At 43.8% G+C, this 22,524-nt stretch overlaps 1 protein-coding gene across 1 annotated transcript in view; it reads right to left on the reverse strand.

The window, feature by feature from the left end:
* Positions 1-22,524, reverse strand: part of EPG5 (ectopic P-granules 5 autophagy tethering factor) — a 194,787-nt gene that overhangs the window by 130,423 nt on the left and 41,840 nt on the right. The window contains exons 9-14 of the mRNA XM_073629339.1: positions 21,907-22,057; positions 19,264-19,419; positions 17,137-17,294; positions 11,451-11,605; positions 3,794-3,934; positions 984-1,148 (exon numbers count right to left, since the gene is read on the reverse strand). Of these exons, the coding sequence (XP_073485440.1) occupies positions 984-1,148; positions 3,794-3,934; positions 11,451-11,605; positions 17,137-17,294; positions 19,264-19,419; positions 21,907-22,057 (926 nt within the window). The remainder of the gene's footprint in view (positions 1-983; positions 1,149-3,793; positions 3,935-11,450; positions 11,606-17,136; positions 17,295-19,263; positions 19,420-21,906; positions 22,058-22,524) is intronic.

The following is a 22,524-nucleotide window of genomic DNA, read 5'->3' on the forward strand; positions in this document are numbered from 1 at the left end:
GTCATATTTTGGCCGGAACTCTGATTTAATAGACTAGTTATTTTTTTCTTATTTACGGTTTGTCATATATTTGTTAAGAATTTCACATTGTATGTTTGAATGCATCTTTTTATGATCCAAATGGTGTATACACAACAGCATAACGGATTTAGACAGTCATATGTTTGATTGCAGGATTAATCGCTATTTTGATTTGTCTGTCCAGCAATGATATAGAAGTTTTGACACTTGTTTTCAGACAGCGCACTTCTCATTTTTCTAACATTAACATTTGTTTTATCCTTAGGCGCGAAGGGGTTAAAGTGGAACTCTGGCCAAAAAACAAAAACACACAATGTCACCCCAACTACATCCCTGACACACATACACTTTTCAGTAGCGCTTTTTTTTGAAAAGAAAGTTTCAAAACTGAATAATACTTACCTTAAGGGAGAAATTTGGGTTTGCAAATCAATAAGCCAACATACTTGCCTCTATACCCTGCAGCTATCCAACGTCAACCCTAAGCCGGAGAATTGAATAATCACATGACTGCTGACCGATTAGTTCTCAGTCTGCTGTAAGTCACCGCTCTCTGCCATGTCAGCTGATCGCGGGCAAATACTCACCATCGGCTAATTCTGGGTCACAGGAGAACAAAAGTAAATGCACTCCTGTGACCCACAAGAGAAGCGTGGCCAAAAAAGCAGTCCAGCGATGCTCCGACTCACCCATCCAACTGTGATGACCAGTTTGGAGATGTCACTCATCTTGCTGGTCTCTGACCGGTCTTGCCGTGACCAGGACACCGACTGTACAGGAACCACAGATCACAGTAATTATTACTTTGTGCTTGAAACTATATTTTTAGAAAATGCTCCAGATTACTAAATAGCAAGGGGGGCAATATTTATTTATTTTTTTTTAACAATTGGGCGGAGTTGCACTTTCATAGAAATATTCCCATTAAAAAGATATTAACGTATTAGCTAGTGTTTTCATACCGAGTCATTGGTGCCCCAGTTGAGGCCCTCCAGGATGATACAAGCCAGTTTGTTCTCCACTTCCGAGAGGTTGTGGTTGATCAGCCAATTCCTGAGGACTCCAATTTCTGTGACGCTTGGCTTCCAGCTGTGTAAGGGTAATTCTTTAAAGAAGTACAATGAAACCTAATAAGAAGAACAGCAAAACAAGTGACATTTTAGGATCCTTTTTAGACAAAATGTACAAAGAAATAGGGAGAATGCCATTGCCGACTTGTAGGCAAGACACAGAAAAATCAAAAGATTATTATTTTTTGTTTTTTTAAATGCTTACATGCAGTGGTTTCTTTGTTTTTTGTTTTTTTTTTGTTTTTTTGGGAAAGGAAACACAAATGTTCATTCTCTTGTAATGTTGCCAGGACGAGTCAAGTTCCTTAGCACCCCCTCCCTCCTTGCATGTCATAGCCCTTTCCTGTTCTGGGAGTGCCTAATTATTGCTGGTCCAGCTCCTCTGCCCCTTCCCTTACCTCCCCTTATTTAACCTTTAAAACCACAGCAGAGGGAGCACCAAAACGGGGATACTATAGAATGACAGCCCTGAATTTTCTGGAGTTGCTGACATTACTTCCAAGATGGCGACACACACCAGGAGCTTCAGGGCTTTTGTATACCTACACAAGGTAGCCTCGGTTCACACTGGGACGACTTGTCAGGCGACCTAGTCACCTGACAAGTAGCGTCCCATTCTCTGCAATGGAACCGTTCTAATCGGAGTGACGCAAGTCGCTCCGACTTACAAAAAGGTTCCTGTACGACTTTGGAGGCGACTTGCATTGACTTCTATACAGAAGTCGTTTTGCAAGTCGCCGCTGAGTGGTGTCCTGGGTCGCCTGAGGCAGTCGCGCTGCAAGTTGTGCTGCCTCAGTGTGAACCGAGGCGTAGGCTTTCACAGGTAAATAACGTATACATTTAAGTGGCTGTAACCCTAAAATAAAAAAAAAATAAAAAAGATCCTGTTCCTTTAAAGCACAATAAACAATATTGTGTTTATTGTGCTTCTGCAGTGTCATTTGTCCTATTCTATGCTGTAAAATACCTGGATAATCCTGCCTGTTTCTGTGTCCCTCTAGATGTCCTGACTACGGTAATTATGACTGCTGATCCACAATACCGTGGTCAGTTTATGTGCCTCCGTCATCCTGCTGTGTTCAGAATCTCTCCCCCTCCCTCCCTCCCTCCCTGCCGGTTCCTTAGTGTGTAAACTGATCTCCTCCCTCCCCAATCCCTGCCCTACCGCCGCTATTCCTTGTGTAAAGTCACGAAAAAAAGTTCCAAGATCCATGGAATCGTACGTTCTAGTTCACCACATCCCAAAATGAGTAGAAAGAACAAATCCCCCATGGGTGGGTGGGACTTTAAAAGTGGCCAAGAACAATGGGTTTTATCAAAAATATCAAATTTATTAGAAAACACATATATTGAATAAATAACAGATTTACATTGTTGACATTGCCTGCATAAACTATTTACTAAACGTTATGTATGTATATATATATTTTTTCAATAGACACCGGGCTCTCGATGTTAAAAAAAATCCCTGAAGAAGGGCATCAAGACGGAAACGTTGAGTTCATCCAATTAGCCTATCTGTGTCTGCACGTACTATGCAATATATTTTTTATATGTAATAACATTGATGTACTATTTGTCATTCTTTGACTTAAGTCTTTTATCCAATATATGTGTTTTCCAATAAATTTGATATTTTTGATAAAACCCATTGTTCTTGGTCACTTTCAAAGTCCCACCCACCCATGGGGGTTTTGTTCTTTCTACTTGTGTAAATTCACTGACCACAATTATTGGTAACCCCTCTGTTATAGCAGGCTATACAACACAGTGGCGTGTTTTTTTTTTTTTTTTTTTTTTTTAATTATGAACCTAAATACCTTATTTTACAGTTCCGCTGTGCATTTATGTGACCTCCCAGCTGACGACGGAGGGGAATCTCAGCCCCTCCCACTGTGGTCCTTAGATTGTAGGAGGAGAGCAGCAGGAGGTCACGTGACCGCACATTGGCACCATGACATAAGTAATTTAGCTGCATAAATTTAAAAAAAACACAACACTGTACTGTATAACTTGGTATAACAGAGGGGATAACAGCAATTGTGGTCATTTACAACTTTACAACCACTTTAAATACAAATATAATCTTATCTGACCATTTTTGCTGAAATGAACAGTCTGGTGACAGGGTCTCTTTAAAACAGAACTAAATTCAAACTTTTAAAAACTGTGAGAAGGCAGACTTTTAATTGCAGAAGAGAGACAAGCAATCTCTCTTCTGTAATAAAAGAAACCTACCTACCTACTTCTTTGGAATGTACATGGAGTTGAGCAATCACAGATCATTTAACATTTCGGAACAGCGCCAGTATGCCAGGATTATTGCCACTCGTCACCCGGCAGCCCAGCACCCAGAGGAAGGCAGGTAGAAGATGCCAACAAAGCTGAGGGACGTGGGAATGTTGAAGGATAGGTAATGATCACAGAGTTTAGCTCTGCTTTAAGGCTCAGTCCACCCAAAACTTGTATCTCAGTTTCGTAGAATGCAGGTGAACTGATTTAAAAATGTTCAAAAATGATTGTCTTCGATACACACAAGCAGGTGCTGAAGCACTGGTCACAATGACATAAAACAGGACACTGTTAGAGCGTCAATATAAAATATATAAAGCAATACATAAAAAAAAAAAAAAATCATAAAAAATACTTTGTACCTAATAAAAAGTTTGTAAACAATAAATAAATAAAAATGAAAATCCCACCATTCCCACTTTATCGATGGTCTCTTGGACACGTTCCAGGATAATGGATATGAGGTCACTGTGTGCAGCAGTAATAGAGGCTAGAAGCTCACGTCCCACTTTGGAATAAGCCTCTCTTGTGGACAGACTCACATAGGATACCTAGGAAGAGAAAACAGAATTAAAGTTTTTTCTCAAAACTTGCTATGTTTTATATCAGACCTGTACTCACATGGTAAATTCCAGGCAACAAGTGGATCCTGTGTGTAAGCCATTGATGCATTCCAGCATATACAGCAATTGCGCTTAAAGCGCTAGTAAACCACTATGTGGTTGTTTTGTTTTTTGCAACCTGCAAGGTAAAGCCATAATGTGCTATAATGCATTGCATACTAGTACATTATGTGAAACTAACCTGAAAACAAAACCCCCCAGCGGCGTGCTGCCACCTCCCCCATCTTCACCCGGTCTTCCTTTCGGATTTGCGGACTACGGCTGTGTAGGTGGTCGGAGCCGCCGCTTATGGCACAGGACTCTGAAGGAACGGCCCGGGTGACATCACCAGCTGCATGTAAAGTAAATATCTCCTAAATGGTACATGTTTAGAAGATATTTACAGTACCTATAGGCAAGTGTACCATTTAGGAGATATTTACAGTACCTGTAGGTAAATCTTATTATAGGCTTACCTATAGGTAAAAGTCAGAGAGCAGGCCTTGCACTTCATGCACAGCATACTTTTATATGTGCTTCCCTCTCCTCTCCTCCCTGTTGCTGAAAGGCAAACTAAAAGTATTAACAAAATTTTGATTTTAAACACACGTTTGCTCTGACCTCCATGGTACAAGGGGTGATGCCATCATCCTGCCGCCAAGATCCCGGAGAATGCTGAGTACTCCAAAACTTGGAAAATGAACTGCGGGACAGTGCTGGGAGCATGTTCTCACCAAGATATGAGGTACTCAACACTTCTTGGGATCTTGCCAGAATGAGGATGCCATAACCCAGCCACTACAAGCGGTGACTTTTTTATGCTTTTAAATTAGCATTTTAGGATATGGACACATTTTAAAAAGGCAATACTGCACTTTAGGTGCAAGTTTTGCTTTTAAAGCTGAACTCCCCCACTTTATCAAAGTGCAGCTACACTATGAATTAAGTCCAAGGAGTTCCATGACATATCCTGAACTTATATTGATTATTTATAACAGGTTTATGGCTCTCCCGACGCATACACGGACACTCAGAGGTGTGAGAGAGGGGCACACAGAGCAGTTATGCCTGCCCCTCCCCTCTGCTGCCCATTCAGAGAAGCCTTTGTATTTTGTGGATGAGTTCACATAATACAAAGGCTTCTGTGATCGGGCATAGCAGCTGCACCGACTCTAATGTGGAAGAGGCTTAGACCTGAAGGATCTGTGTCAGGCTCCTGGAAATACAGCGATAGCCATCTCCTGGGGTTGCAATAAAACGATCATGTGTAATTACTAGAGATTAGCCCAGGAGATGTCATGCAGCTCCGTGGACTTAACCACTTGACCCCCCCCCCTTTATGACCAGGCCATTTTTTGCTATACGGCACTGCGTTGTTTTAACTGACAATTGCGCGGTCATACAACGCTGTACATAAATGACATTTATGTAATTTCTTTCCCACAAACAGAGCTTTCTTTTGGTGGTATTTGACCACATCGGGATTTTTTATTTTTTGCGCTATAAACAAAAAAAGACTGACAATTAAAAAAAACAAACAAAAAAAACCACATGTATTACTTTCTGCTATAAAACATATCCAATTAAAAAAAATGTAAAAATCTAATTTCTTCATACATTTAGGCCAATATGCATTCTGCTACATGTTTTTGGTAAGAAAAAAAATTCCAATAAGAATTGGTTTGCTGAAAGAATTTATAGAGTCTACAAACTATGTACTGGAATTTTTTATACTAGTAATGGCAGCGATCAGCGACTTATAGCACGACTGCGATAATGCAGCGGACAATCTGATACTGACACTTTTGACACTTTGTGGGAACCAGTGATACTAATACAGAGATCAGTGCTAAAAATATGCACCGTCACTGTACTAATGACCCTGGCTGGGAAGGGGTTAAACATCTAGGGCGATAAAAAGGTGGACTAGGTGCCTGGCCAGTGTTTGTGTGTGTACAGTGTGCAGCTTTCAGGAAGGAGGTGTTGGATTTTACTCCCTGCTTTGCAGGGAAACAAAATCCAGCACATCCCCGCTGACAGGACGGAGCTCTGCTTTGTTTACATAAGCAGAGCTCTGCGTGCAGTGTGTCTCCTCGCCGATCATCAGGTTCCGGCGGACATCCATTGGCTGGCACCCACTGATCGGCTTCTGCTGTGACCAATCACAGCAGAAGCAGTGTGCCCCCTACCCTGAAGAACAGAATTACATATATATATATATATATATATATATATATATATATATATATATATATATATATATATATACATACACACACATACACACACACACACATATACACATACACGCACACAAGATTCTGTGCAGAGGGGCTGCCCTGTAGCAGAAAGGGCTTGTTCACACCATACATGCATGAAAACTGATGGGAAAACCGCACAGATTTCACTAGGAGAGACATCAGTTTCACATCAGTTTTCATGCGCATCAGTTATGTGCCCTATTCACACCAATGTTGATGTCATGACAGTTTTTTTTTCCACATGCAGAAAAAACCTGCATGTGATACCAGTGTTGTAGTGTGAACAAGGCACATAGAAAATTATTGTTTTTTTATTTTGTGCCCTTGCAGAATGCCTGACGTCTCTGCACTAGGGATGCACCGATACCATTTTTTTTACAATGAGTACAAGTACCGATACCGAGACGTGAACAAAAGAAAAAAAGCAGGAAAATAATAATTAAATGTTGGAGAATAGGGAGTTAATTAAGGCTGATTAGAGTAAATTAAGAGTTATTAAGGGGTTAAACAGAGGAATATTTGTTCATCCCTTTGATCTTCAGATGAAGAAACAGAAAGATATAAAAATAAAACATATTTCTTTTTATTTTAGTGTTTTAGGGCTGAGCAATGTTGTTAATAAACATTGTCGGCTGCTTTTTTTTTTTTTTGACAGGTCCAATTACCGGACTTCTTTAACACTGGGGAGACCCACCGACAGCTCAAAGAACCGAGCCTGAAAGTATCGGTTTCAGTGCATACCGATATCGGTGCATCGGTATCGGCACCAATACCGATACTAGTATCGGTGCAACCCTACTCTGCACCATGGTGTGAACGAGGCTTTAATCTACTATGCGGCGATCGGCAATTGGTTAAGTAGGAAGCAATCTGTAGCCTCAACTAGTATAGTTGGATATACTCTTTTTCCTTCCCTTCCCCTTGGTTTTCCCCCTTTTCTTTCCCTTTCTTCCCCCCAGATTCTGATCCCCCAGTCCCCTTTTCTTGGTTAAGTAAACCTGGGCTGTATTCATGCAGGTTAACTTTCATGTCACCCTCCCCAGTAGCATAAACACATCCTTCAAGCTTTAAGACACTCCAGTTGGAGATGAGGACTCTCTCTGTCTTCATTACTGGGCCAATCACCAAGCATCAGTGCTGTCACATGAAATGAAGGGGAGCAAGTTACATGCTCTTCCTTACCTGTAATTACAAGTTACTATCTTAAAAATAAAGGCTGCCAAATATCTGCTTCCCTGGTCACCCCTTCTCATCAGTCTGCTGATTGGACAACAAAGGAGCAAGCGCAGGCAAATGAGGTTACACGCTGTGCTCGCTCCTCATGCATGAATCTTTAGGCCTTATGCACACTGGACATAAAAAAAAAAGAAAAAAAAAAAAACGCTTCTTCCACAGGCGTCTGACTTTTTTCTTCAGCCTGTAAACGCACCTCTTTGTTAGGTTAGGTGGCCCTTCTCACATTTGCATTTACAGGCTAGGAAAAAAATGCTCAATTAGCATGTTTAGGAGAGGAGCTTTTGGGCAGAAACAAAACGTTGAACATGCCCAAACCCATGTTAACACCAGATGCATTTAGCATTTAAGCGTTCATTAGTTCCAATGATTCTAGCCAATGGAATCAATAAACGCTTAAATGCTTGAAGTGTCTAAACACGTGTGCAAAACGCGGCTTTAGGCGTGTTTTTTAACCACTGTCCTGCCCTCATTCTGCTATAGGCCTGGGGGGTGGTTTAGTTATCTTGACTTTACTTATCATATGACGTCTTTCAGGATAACAGCCGGCGCGCGCCCGGGCGATCTGTGGTGCGGCGTGTCAGTCTGATGGAGGCTCTTTACCACGTGATCAGCCGTGTCCAATCACAGTGTAAACAGGAAGAGCCGTTTATCTGCTTTTCCTCACTCACGTCTGTCAGACACGACTAGAGGAGAGCCGATCGTCTCTCCCCCCCCCCTCCCCCCAAGGATGCCCACACTGGATGGCCACCAGGTATGCCACCCTGGACCACCAGGTATGCCACCCTGGACCACCAGGGATGACAGTCAGTGCCCATCAGCAATGCCCATAAGTGCCGCCCATCAGTGTCCATCGGTGCCGCCCATCAGTGTCGCCCATCAGTGCCGCCTATTAGTGCCACCCATAAGTGCCCATCAGTGCAGCCTTTCAGTGCCCATCAGTGCCACCTATCAATGCCCATCAGTATTGGCAACCAGATACCAAGAAGGGGGGTATAAAATTTTGACTAGGTGGTATAGAACCCCGGAAGTATTGAATCGGATATTTTCACAAATATCCAATCTATGCTGGCGCTGCCAGGGTGCAAAGGGCACCATGTTACACATATTTTGTGAATGTACTAGACTGAAAGAATTCTGGAAAATGGTCTCTGAAATAGTTAAAGAAATGACAGATGTGTCTCTTGGAAAAAATCTGGCAGCTTTTTTGCTGCACGATATTCCATTTATCTATTGATAAATATAAAAAATCCCTTTTAAGGCACCTGCTTACAGCAGCAAAAGCTTGTATCCCGGCACTTTGGAAAAGCACGACTAAATTACAATGGATTGGCAGAATAACAGAGATCCAACAAATGGAAAATCTTACCATGACGCTGAGAGAGCAAGAAGACAGGTATCGGGAAGTCTGGACTCCCTATATTACATACAGGGAGCAGAATCCCTAAATAAAATGTTTAGCTTGGGGAGGGGGGGTGGATGGTATGAGGGGGCATAATATTAATTTTTTTTTTCTCTCTCTTCTTCTGCGTTTCTTCTTTTTTCTTTTTTTCAGGGTTATCCCTGGTTAAGGAAAATGTAAGAAGAGTAGGAAGGTGTCCATCGGTGCCGCCTATCAGTGTCCATCGGTTCCGCCTATCAGTGCCACCCATAAGTGCCCATCAGTGCAGACTTTCAGTGCCCATCAGTGCTGCATAACAGTGCCGCCTATCAATGCCCATCATCAGTGCCCATTAGTGCCACCTTATTAGTGTCACCTCATTGGTGCCACCTTATCAGTGCCCGTCAGTGAAGGAGAAAACTTACTTATTTATAAAATTTTATAACAGAAACAAAGAAAAACTTTTTTTTCTTTTCAAAATTGTCGGTTTAGCAAAACAAACAAAAAAACGCAGAGGTGATCAATTACCACCAAAAGAAAGCTCTATTTGTGGGAACGAAAATAAAAAGTGTATATAGTGTAGCGCTATATGTGTAAGTACTCAATAAACACAGTGAACTAAGCCCAAACCATTCCTGGAGGACCCAAAAAAGGGAATAAAATAATTCAGAATAATATACAACTAATCAAACAAAATCAAAAATATGCTAGTGTCACACATTATCATATGAATTGATATTAATAAACAGTAAAAAGGCAATGTGAAAATTATCAAAGTAAAGGAAAAAACTCAATGTCCATAAATATTGAAATCTCTGATCTCAATGGGATTCAACACCCGCCACCAAAAGTCTCTGAAGGTTGGATAATGAGAACAACGATGAGAAGCGTCTGCCACGTGGATAAATAAACACCAAATAGTAATGAAGTCTAAGTGAGTGTCAGAACCACCACCGAAGCATCAGAGGAGGCTTACCGGAACCAGATGACTTGAAAAGACATACGTCTTACAAGTCTCAGAAGGCGGGTTTAGCCACCAGGGCTGGCAAGATGGATCCTCAGGTGTCCTCAAGTTCCAAAAAAGGGGGGGGGGGAGATAAAGATGCCGTCTCAGCTTCAACCGTCCAAACTCATCAACAGGCCAACCGGATAGATTTACATGCCATGGGAGAAATAAGGCTCACATGGTATGATATCGTTTAAAAACATAATTTTATTAAAACAGTAAAAAGAGAACACTCACATATTAGGAGATCGGAATAAGCTTATCTATATGTCAAACGCGGTGATCGTGGGGAGTCCACCCAACATGTTTCGACTGACAAGCCTTCATCTCCCAGATGAAGGCTTGTCAGTCGAAACATGTTGGGTGGACTCCCCACGATCACCGCGTTTGACATATAGATAAGCTTATTCCGATCTCCTAATATGTGAGTGTTCTCTTTTTACTGTTTTAATAAAATTATGTTTTTAAACGATATCATACCATGTGAGCCTTATTTCTCCCATGGCATGTAAATCTATCCGGTTGGCCTGTTGATGAGTTTGGACGGTTGAAGCTGAGACGGCATCTTTATCTCCCCCCCCCCCTTTTTTGGAACTTGAGGACACCTGAGGATCCATCTTGCCAGCCCTGGTGGCTAAACCCGCCTTCTGAGACTTGTAAGACGTATGTCTTTTCAAGTCATCTGGTTCCGGTAAGCCTCCTCTGATGCTTCGGTGGTGGTTCTGACACTCACTTAGACTTCATTACTATTTGGTGTTTATTTATCCACGTGGCAGACGCTTCTCATCGTTGTTCTCATTATCCAACCTTCAGAGACTTTTGGTGGCGGGTGTTGAATCCCATTGAGATCAGAGATTTCAATATTTATGGACATTGAGTTTTTTCCTTTACTTTGATAATTTTCACATTGCCTTTTTACTGTTTATTAATATCAATTCATATGATAATGTGTGACACTAGCATATTTTTGATTTTGTTTGATTAGTTGTATATTATTCTGAATTATTTTATTCCCTTTTTTGGGTCCTCCAGGAATGGTTTGGGCTTAGTTCACTGTGTTTATTGAGTACTTACACATATAGCGCTACACTATATACACTTTTTATTTTCTTTTTTCCTTTGTCTAAGAGGTGTGTCAGCTGCTTATTGTGTAACCATTTTCTACCACTATTGGTGCAGCGCTGTACTTACCCCTCTTCTGGTTCCATTTAATATTTGTGGGAACGAAATGATAAAAATTTTGTTTGGGTACAGTGATGGATGACCGCGCAATTGTCATTGAAAAAGTAACAGCACTGAAAGCTGAAAATTGGCCTGAGCAGGAAGGGGGGAAAGTGCCCGGTATTGAAGTAGTTAAACTTCTTTTTTCCTGCCAGGAGCAAAGGCATCCGGGGGAGGAAACACAACATCCTGAGTGCATGATTGGCCATAGTGCCACACTGTGCAATCAGCAGAGCCCTGACCGGCGCAGACTACTGCCCTTCTCTTTCCCTCTGTGAACGAAATTTCAGGAAGCGGATTCAAAATCATTTTTTACCCACTTATAGAAGCATTTAAAAAGACACAACATATTCCACAACATACTTCATAGATCTCCAAGGTGATGGTCTTGACCAGCTCTTTGTCTACATCATACTGCTTGGTCTGTGCCATCTGGGCGAATGTGGTAAGAAGACAAATGGCCTCTGAAGTGTTCATGGTGGAGAAATAAGCCTCAAATTTTTCATCATTTACCAGATCTAGGAGTAAAATAAAACATATGAATTATTGAGAAATTAAAACAGTCTTCAGAGTTTAATGGGCAAGATTATAAAATGTGCAGCCAGGTGGGCCAAGTCATCCGCTGTATGCTTGTATTTTTTAAATAACTTGGCACTGACAAACCCCATACCAGCTGCCCTGTGCCTATCAACTTCCTAGAACCCTCTTGCTTTTTCTGCTGCATTCTCCGAAATGCAAAAATCCGGGGAACCCCATCAAAATGGACATGACAGTGTCAGTGGTGGCTGGTGCTCAAAATTTTTTGGGGGGGTGCAAACAAACTGAAAAAAACCCCAATCGCAGCCAATGTGTCCATCAAACGCAGCCACTGTGCCATCAAACGCAGCCACCGTGCCATCAAACGCAGCCACCGTGCCATCAAACGCAGCCACCGTGCCATCAAACGCAGCCACCGTGCCATCAAACGCAGCCACCGTGCCCCATAAAATGAAGCCACTGTGCCTATCAATTGCACACCATCAATTGCCACTGTGCCCATCAGTTGCTCCCACTGTGCCCCATCAAACGCAGCCACTGTGCCATATTAAATGCTGCCAGTGTGCCCCAGTGTGCACTTACCTGTCTCGGTGGGACAGCTCCTTGATGTCTTCTCCCGTTCCTCTCTTACCGTCCTCTGCTATGATTGGACGCCTGGCGTCCAATCACAGCGCCTGGCGTTTCAGCCAATCAGGCGATGGGTAACAGATCCAAGCACCTGATTGGCAGAGGGGCGGTTTAGTGTTAGGATTCAATTCCTCCCCCTATTCAATTGCCACCCACTATTCAGGCGCCCTGCGCCCGAAAAGGCGTCGGGCGCCTGAATATGGGGTGGCAGCAGCGGCCATAGATAGATTCATGCAATGCATGAATCTATCTATTGGTGAGAGGAGGTGGCTGGAGAAAGGGGGTGGTGTCCGTGCGCCCCGCCACTGGACAGAGTGCAGAACCCGCAACTCAAATGTAGCAGGCTTCCTTTAGCCAGTGGCATCAATGATAGGATGAACTGGGGAAGGGGGCTCTCTGTCTGCACACTGAACCCATCATTGTATCCTAAGCTGTGCACAAGGCCAACCTGAGTCCTCCTTATGGCATCCATAAGAAAACTCCATAGAGTTCAACTCAGGCAGCCTGACAAATCAGGAACTGGGACGGGGTATGACATGTATTTAGGTAGTATATAAAGGTTAGAGTGGAGGCAGAGCAGGGACTGCAATTGGAGGAAGGCAGATGCAGGTAAAACTTAAAACACATTTTGCAATAAAAGTCAAGGTTAGATCTGGGCCTCGTACTTCTCCACAAAACCCACTGGCCCCTTACTCACCCTCCATCATGTGACTTGCATGACGGGCTGAACATTACAATAATGTGCCATTCAAGCTGCACACTTGCGCAGTGCACTCATTCCTTCTCCAGCTGAGCTCAGCTACACAAGAAAAAAAAAAAAAAACATAGTTCGAATGACCTGGAGCAGCCGCTATTCACAGCTCAGCTGTGGCAAGGAAAGTGCACTGAGCAGGCACACAGGTTGAAGGGCCTGGAGCAGCCACTAGGGGGCACATTACTGTAATGTTTATTTATTATTTATTTTTATTACAGGTACTTACAGTATCACACAAATGTGAGTACACCCCTCACATTTTTGTAAATATTTTATTATCTTTTCATGTGACAACACTGAAGAAATGACACTTTGCTACAATGTAAAGTAGTGAGTGTACAGCTTGTATAACAGTGTAAATTTGCTGTCCCCTCAAAATAACTCAATACACAGCCATTAATGTCTAAACCGCTGGCAACAAAAGTGAGTACACCCCTAAGTGAAAATGTCCAAATTGGGCCCAAAGTGTCAATATTTTGTGTGGCCACCATTATTTTCCAACACTGCCTTAACCCTCTTGGGCATGGAGTTCACCAGAGCTTTACAGGTTGTAACTGGAGTCCTCTTCCACTCCTCCATGATGATATCATAGAGCTGGTGGATGTTAGAGATCTTGTGCTTCTCCACCTTCCGTTTGAGGATCCCCCACAGATGCTCAATAGGGTTTAGGTCTGGAGACATGCTTGGCCAGTCCATCACCTTTAGCCTCAGCTTCTTTAGCAAGGCAGTGGTCGTCCATGTCCTTAGTCTGCTTGTCTTCAGCAAAATGTTATCTTTTTTTTCTTGTGCATCATCTTTAGAAGAGGCTTCCTTCTGGGACGACAGCCATGCAGACCAATTTGATGCAGTGTGTGGCGTATGGTCTGAGCACTGACAGGCTGACCCCCCACCCCTTCAACCTCTGCAGCAATGCTGGCATCACTCAAATGTCTATTTCCCAAAGACAACCTCTGGATATGACGCTGAGCACGTGCACTCAACTTCTTTGGTCGAACATGGCGAGGCCTGTTCTGAGTGGAACCTGTCCTGTTAAGCCACTGTATGGTCTTGGCCACCATGCTGCAGCTCAGTTTCAGGGTCTTGGCAATCTTCTTATAGCCTAGGCCATCTTTATGTAGAGCAACAATTCTTTTTTTCAGATCCTTTAGAGAGTTGTTAAACTTCCAGTGACCAGTATGAAAGAGTGAGAGCGATAACACCAAATTTAACACACCTGCTCCCCATTCACACCTGAGACCTTGTAACACTAACTAGTCACATGACACCGGGGAGGGAAAATGGCTAATTGGGCCAATTTGGACATTTTCACTTAGGGGTGTACTCACTTTTGTTTCCAGCGGTTTAGACATTAATGGCTGTGTGTTGAGTTATTTTGAGGGGACAGCAAATTTACACTGTTATACAAGCTGTACACTCACTACTTTACATTGTAGCAATGTGTCATTTCTTCAGTGTTGTCACATGAAAAGATAGAATAAAATATTTACAAAAAATGTGAGGCGTGTACTCACTTTTGTTAGATACTGTATATAGCACAGCACTTTACATATACATTGTACATTCACATCAGTCCCTGCCCTCAAGGAGCTTACAATCTAAAGTCCCTAACTCACATTCAACACATACTGGGGCCAATTTAGACAGAAGCTAATGAACCTACCAGCAGGTCTTTGGAGTGTGAGAGGAAACAGGAGTACTCTGAGAAAACCCTAGCAAGCACAAGGAGAACATGCAAACTCCAGGCAGGTAGTATCATGGTTGGGATTCGAACGGACGACCCTAGTGCTGCCAGGTGGAAGTGCTAACCACTTAGCCACCGTCTCTACCGATCCTGCAAACAGCAGGATGAAGGGGGATGAGGGGCCAATGGTTTAAAGTATAACTAAAATGCACACCTTTTTTTTTTTTTTTTTATTATTATTATTATTATTTTGGATAGAGTGGAGAGGGATTGTAACGCCTGTCAGTTTTTATTTCTATCTGCATCCCCGTAAGGGAGAGTCACCCTATCTGTCCTCTTTTTGATTATCAATGAAAGTGAATGTAGAAGAAAATCCCAAATTTTCGGCTGACCACAGAACAGGTGAAATAAAGGGGCAATCTTCTAATGGGGACACTAGTTCTTGTGACCCTGGCGACACCTCCCCGGATTTTCCTCATTTATTGTTTTGGCCATGGGACAGGTAAGGGAAGGAAATCTCCCCAATGAAACACAGAGAGCAAAAAAAAAAAAAAAAATCTGACAGGGGTGATCACCCTTCCTCACTCTATCCAAGATGGGAAAAAAAAAAGTTGTGTGTTTAGTTGTACTCTAATGTGATATTAAAGGTTCTTAAAAAAAAAATACCAAACATGTCATACTTACAGTACCTGCTCTGTGTAATAGTTTTGCACAGAGCAACCACAATCCTCCTTTTTTCAGGTCCCCCGGCCAGCTCTCCAAAGGACACAGAGCCACGGCTCGGCCCCATCCCCCGCTCTCTCCTCATTGGCCCACTGGCTGTGGTTGACAGCCAATGGCTCCCACTGCCATCTCAGTCAATAAGGAGAGAGAGAGACACGGGACATTTTAAGCTCCCATGCACATTGCTGGATCGAGATCAGGCTCAGGCGAGTATTAGGAGAGGGGGACAGTGGGGGGGGGACAGCACACAGGTTTTTTTTTACTTTAATGCACAGAATGCAACTCTCTGACATTCCAAAAGAAAAAAAGAAAAGAAAAAAGCAGCAAGATATAAAGTTCAGGTACTTTGTGGTAGTGTCCCAAGCTTAACCACTGCTTCCCGACTCCCATACACACTGCCCTATCGTTAAGATGGGCAGCTTCACTGTCCAATAGGAATGTGGGAGAAAAGAGGAGGCGGGTAAGTTTTGGACACTACCTTAAAGCAAAGTCATTCAGGTGTAAGAGAAGACTGGGAGACCTCTCAGAACCCATGGTTCACAGTGAGAGACGAGCCTGTGGCCATCTACAAGCTCTGATCTCTGGTTTGGCCTGGCCCACGTACATAGAGATATAAAACAAAATACCATTAGGGGACCCCCTAAAAGCTTTGATAGGATTTGGAGCCTATGGACCCAGTCTCCCCTTATCAACTAAACAGGCTGGGGTATTGTACCACAACTCTTTAGACCCCTGGTGCCCAACATGTGGCCCTTTTGATATTTTTGTGCAGCCACTAATCTGTGTTCCCCTATTGCAAGGTTATAATTAGGGATGCAGCGATAGTTGTGCTCAAGTACTCGCTGATACCAATGACCAATACCGTGCGGTGTGGTTTGAGCCCATACAAAATGCATGTGATTTGAACAAGAATGCGGTGTGATTCCTGTCCGAATCACATGCGGTTTCCTACATCGCTCCTGTGTGAACCCAGACTGAAGTCACTATGAAGTCACAGGAGCAGAGCGGGAAACCGCATGCGATTCGGACAGGAAAAGCACCGCATTTCTGTTCAAATCACATGCAATTCTTTGCAGTGCGATTTGAGCCCATTCATTTTCATTCAAAAGTATCGGAGCTCGTGCAAATACTTAGTATTGGCACTGATGCTGGTATGGGTGCAACCCTACTTATAATAGTGATTTAGAGCAGCCTCATGTAATATATAGGTCTCCAATCTAAAAATATCACCTGAAGCATGTCCCGTCTCAAATGACTCCTATAGAATGTTCACAGTCAATGACAGTCTCCCAGTCTCCTGCAGCATGTCTATAGTCCCTGACCAATGCTTGTATCAGGTCTGCAATCTCTGACCATCTCCTGTATTATGTCCGCAGTCTCTGGCCATCTCTTCTATCATGTGCAGAGTCCTGTTGGTTGCCTGCCATCTCTGATAATGAATATTCACTGAATTTAATCTGCGGCCCTTCGGTGAACGCAGTTGAGGCCCGCCCATATCAAGAAAGTTGACCGCCACTGCCTTAGACTATATACACTTTGATTTACCATGTGACTTTTTTTTTCACTGTGTGAACTATGTACTGCTGTTACTGTATTGGACATGTATTATGTTAGTCTCTAAAAGGTGTGTTTTTCTTGTATATATTTTTTTTAGATGCTTAAAGAATAAAAAGCCCAGTAAAAATAATAAAAAAGGAGAGTAATAAAGCAAAGAAAAGGAGAAATACCGCTGAGAGAAGACTTGCATGTGGCTGCGTCAACCACAGAGTACAGGCTCTCCACATTCTCGCTCTCCGCATGGTGCATGAGGTAGAAGAGCTTCCAAAGCATGCTGTTGGACAAAGTCCCATAAGGCATCTCAGACATGAAGAGCCAAATTCCCAACCTGCAGAGCAAGAGAGAAGACAGAACAAATCACAAGGCCATTATTTATACACTGAATATACTATGATGTCTCACTGTCCGGGTGTAACTTCAGTGTGCCAATCATTTCTTGCATTCCTTCCTGGCTCCCCCCGCCACCCCCCCCCCCCACATTCAACATCATTAAAAACATTTTTGCATTAAAGTGGTTGTACACCCAAAACACCATTCTGTTGCATCATTTAGTATATAATGTTGTTATATCCTAATTCACCTTGTGCGTACCTTTCAAAAAGTCATCCTCATTTAGTTGTAGTTCTCAGAAATCTGCCAATCTGCGGGCGTGGCATAGCACCAAAGCTTGGGGGGTGTGGAGACCCAATATCCCGCTACTCCCTTCCCACCTATACACAACGTCTCTCTCTCTGACACGACGCCCCTCTCCGTCTCTCCCCCTCTCCGTCTCTTCCCCCCTCTGCGACGCCCCTCTCTCCCCGACGTCTCTCTCTCTGACCGACGTCTCTCTCTGACCGACGTCTCTCTCTGACCGACGTCTCTCTCTGACCGACGTCTCTCTCCCCGACGTCTCTCTCTCTCTGACCTCTCCCTCTCTCCCCGACGTCTCCCTCTCCCCCCGACGTCTCCCTCTCCCCCCGACGTCTCCCCCCCCCCCCCCCCGACGCCCCTCTCTCCCCGACGTCTCTCTCTCTCTGACCGACGTCTCTCTCTGACCGACGTCTCTCTCTGACCGACGTCTCTCTCTGACCGACGTCTCTCTCTGACCGACGTCTCTCTCCCCGACGTCTCTCTCTCTCTGACCTCTCCCTCTCTCCCCGACGTCTCCCTCTCCCCCCGACGTCTCCCTCCCCCCCGACGTCTCCCTCTCCCCCCCGACGTCTCCCTCTCCCCCCGACGTCTCCCCCCCCCCCCCGACGTCTCTCTCTCCCCGACGTCTCTCTCTCCCCGACGTCTCCCTCTCCCCCCCCGACGTCTCCCTCTCCCCCCGACGTCTCCCTCTCCCCCCGACGTCTCCCTCTCCCCCCGACGTCTCCCCCCCCCCCCCCGTCTCTCTCTCCCCGACGTCTCTCTCTCTCTGACCTCTCCCTCTCTCCCCGACGTCTCCCTCTCCCCCCGACGTCTCCCTCTCCCCCCGACGTCTCCCTCTCCCCCCGACGTCTCCCTCTCCCCCCGACGTCTCCCTCCCCCCCGACGTCTCCCTCTCCCCCCGACGTCTCCCTCTCCCCCCGACGTCTCCCCCCCCCCCCGACGTCTCCCTCTCCCCCCGACGTCTCTCTCCCCCCACAACGTCTCTCTCCCCCCACAACGTCTCTCTCTGAAATGAGGGGAAGCTCTGAAACGAGGGGAAGCTCTGAAACGAGGGGAAGCTCTGAAACGAGGGGAAGCTCTGAAACGAGGGGAAGCTCTGAAACGAGGGGAAGCTCTGCTGATTTTAATCATCCAACCATGTGCAAGCAAAAATGCTGTATTTTATTGTCCTTGCATGTCCCCCATAGATCTACAGCGGCTGCACTTCCAAGGGCACTTGGATTTGCCTTTAGTAAATAACCCCCATGGTGCCAATCAAAGGAGAAGGGGAGGAGTGTCACCATTTTCTTCATGGTGTCAGGTTTTTTTTAATTAGTACAGCAGGATTACAAATAACAGGCTGTTGTTCTATCAGCCATACTATGCACTAAATATTTGTGCCCTTGATCTTTATTAGATTTATTGTTCTATGTGTATTTCACTTTCCAGGTTTACAACCACTTTATCAGTGAGGGAGGTCAGGCCCTACAGTAAAATACTGCATACTTAAAAAACAAAATTTAAAAAAATAATACACAGAAAAAGAGGGTGATGGATTTCCTGCAAGTTTGGTTTGCTTTATCTCTTCGATTGGCAGGGCATTTAGTACAAATCTTTGGCAGTCGAAAGTTTAATATGGAATGTTACAAAATATCAGGGGTTGCCCAGTGTCCCGGCTTTCATACCTCTTAGCCTTCAGCACATGAAGAACCGTAGTCAGGAAGAGCTCATCATACACGGCTTGAAGCTTCCCCAGTGAATACAGCTCAGATGTCTGCTCCTTGTCACAGTTACTTCTCAAGTACAGAGCCCAGTGGTCACTGATATAGCACAGCGTCATCCTGCAGAATCATTTCAAATGTAAAGCATTAACTTAATTAAAAAAATAAAAAATTGAATCGTTAATATTTTCCCATTAGATTGGAAAATTTGTGCCCCTCTCATGCCACTTCATATTACTGGCGAGGTACCAGTCTTTACTATACAATACCATAGCACTGGGATTCAGGCAGCGTTGCCCAAACATCTCATTACTTTAGGGGCTATGTGATTTTTTTTTTTGTGTGTGTTAAGCTAGAGCTGCACAATTCTGACTAAAATGAGAATCACGATTTTTTTTTGCTTAGAATAAAGATCACGATTGTCACAGTGTAACATCTTCTTTCACATTATACAAAAAAAATTGGGCTAACTTTACTGTTTAGTTTTTCTTTTTAATTAAAGTGTATTTTTTTTTTTTTTTAAATTGCGTTTGAAAAACCGCTGCGCAAATACGGTGTGACATAAAAAATTGCAACAACCACCATTTTATTCTCTAGGGTCTCTGCTAAAAAAGAAAAAAAAAAAAAAAATAGATATCATGATTGGGTGCTCCAAGTAGTTTTCTAGCAGAAAATAATGATTTTTACTTGTAAGCAACAAATGTCAGAAAAAGTTTGGTCTTTAAAGAGGAAGTAAACCCTCTCTTACCCTGCAGGGCAAAGGCATAATGAGCTAGTATGCATACTAGCTCATTATGAATTACTTACCTGAGATTGAAGCCCCCGAAGTGACCCTCGTGCACCTCCTCCATCGCTGACATGTTGACCCGGCATGTCTTCCGGATATCGCTGCTCCGGCGCTGTGACTGGTCGGAGCAGCGATGACGTCACTCCTGCGCATGCACGCATGATCGCCGTTAGAAATGGCACGCTCAGTGCGCCAGCGCCCGATGTACGCCATAGACATCGGTGCTGCTATTTCTGCAAATATCTCCTAAACCTTTTAGGTTTGGGAGATATTTCTTGCACCTACAGGTAAGCCTTAATTTAGGCTTACGTGTTAAAGTGGTTACAACCACTCTAAATGGTTAAACTTGCCTCATTTACACGTTGGAGTTCTTTCCTTTGATAAAAGAACAAAAAGACACTTTGTTTCTACTTATTCACCTGTTGTAATAAAACTTAGCAGGCCTCCCTGGATTTTTTTTTTTCCAGCTGTGAGAACTCTCTGCACTTGTTAGAAAGAATCGTGATATGCTGTTTTGAAGATCGGGAAGGGGAAAAAATTGCCATTTCAATTCTTAACGATTAAATCGTGCCGCTCTAGTGGCAGCCCATTCATTTTCAATAGGGCTGCCTAGTGCAGCCTGCTGAAATGCACCTCAACACAAAAACACGTGAGCTGCAGCCTGGTGTGGTTTGAAAAGGACCTTAGGATCGTCCACAACAGAAATTCCATATTAGGGCCGGTTCACACTGGCGCGATGTCAGGGATCGGATGTGATGTGATGTCAGGGATCGCACTGCAGTGAAAATCACATGCGATCTCTGTGCAATGCGATTTCAGACACAAAGATCGTATGGCTGAATTCGCATCAAACTTGCACAGGGCGCTTTTTTTTTTTTTTGTCCACAGCGGAATCGGATGGCATGGGCGTTCACACCCATGCCATCCAATTCCTGTCCAAGTTTGGCAGATCGCACTGCGATTTGGGTGCTTCATTAACTTTTACCCAACACTCCCAGCAGATTGCATAGGGCAGTGTTAAAGCGGAGCTGCACCCTATTTTACATCTTTTGCTCAATCACATGCCAGGAATGTATTCACCAATAAACGGACATATTTTTTTTTTTTCTTTTGTACTTGTGTTTTTGCCATGTCCTTCTCTGCTTCCTGTATGAGTCCACTGCGGATATGGGCGGGTATTCTGCGGGTATTACGTCATTTCCTGTGAGCCGCACTTTTTTAGGAACTTGTGTCATTATTATCAGGAGTCATTGCGGAGGGCGAGTTCTTGCGGGATTTCGAAAGAGGAAATCTCTCTCCTACTAAGCTTTGCTATTTTTTTTTTTTTGTATTCATTTGGTTGCCACCACAACGGGGCGGGAACTTTCGATGACGACCCTGAAGTTTACGGCGCCGCTCGCCGTAAACACTGAGCATGCACGGGAAATAGCGATGAATGCTGGGAGCTCAGCATTAACCGGATCCCAGAAATCAATGCTTGTGGGCTTCACATGCCCTCAAGCAAGATGGGAATGGCCAGGGTCGATTTTTATAAATATTTCTTGAAAACGAAAACGGACAGCAGCAGTATAAAAAAAAAAAAAAAAACAAAACAGTGAGTATCGCTTTATGATTGTACAAGTGTCTGAATGACTACAAAAAAAAAGGAATGGTCGCGGGAACCCCGCTTTAAGTGCCGCCGGAAAACATGCGATGCGGGAAACCCGCAGTGGATTCGCAGGGTTCCCGCACCGCAGCAGTGTGAACCGCCCCTTAATGTGTTTTTGGTAAATTGTTTCTGACATTCAGAAGACTCAAAGACACAAAGCGACGCTGATTACCTGAGAATGCGTCCGATTCTTTTCACAAACTGACGGTATCGCGCCCTGTTAAAGGTTTCCAAGCCCAGTGCCAGAAGCTCAACTAAGGAGTTAGCAAAGGCAAAGATTTTCATCATTTCTTGTGGTGTGGTTTTTTCAGGGCAATATTCCCCTAGGGAACAAATGAGATAAAAAAAAAAAAAAAAAAAAGGTCAAATGAAAAAATATCATTAATACCACTAACAGAGAAAGGTGCTACTACCCCAGAATAATGAGAATCCTCCTGAGCTGCCAGGTGCAAGATGTGGAGTTGTCCAGCTACCAATATAATGAATGGATGAAAGACAATCCACAACTCCATACATGGGCCCAAATAAGTCCAGATTTATTGTATCTCCATAAAAGATGAGTGTGTGCAGCAGATGTTAACGCGTTTCGGCCATAATGGCCTTGCTCATCTTTTATGGAGATACAATAAATCTGGACTGATTTAAGAGTATGGAGTTATGGATGGTCTTTCATTGATTCATTAATACCAGTAAAGCCGGCCATGGATGGAGCGATTTTTCACAGGTTGCAGGAAAAAAATAATAATTGCTCGATTTTTTTGGGGAATCCCTTCCGCAGAGCTATTGTGTG

The sequence above is a fragment of the Aquarana catesbeiana genome, linkage group LG01 (genome assembly GCF_042186555.1).
Source record: "Aquarana catesbeiana isolate 2022-GZ linkage group LG01, ASM4218655v1, whole genome shotgun sequence".
Classification (NCBI taxonomy): domain Eukaryota; kingdom Metazoa; phylum Chordata; class Amphibia; order Anura; family Ranidae; genus Aquarana; species Aquarana catesbeiana.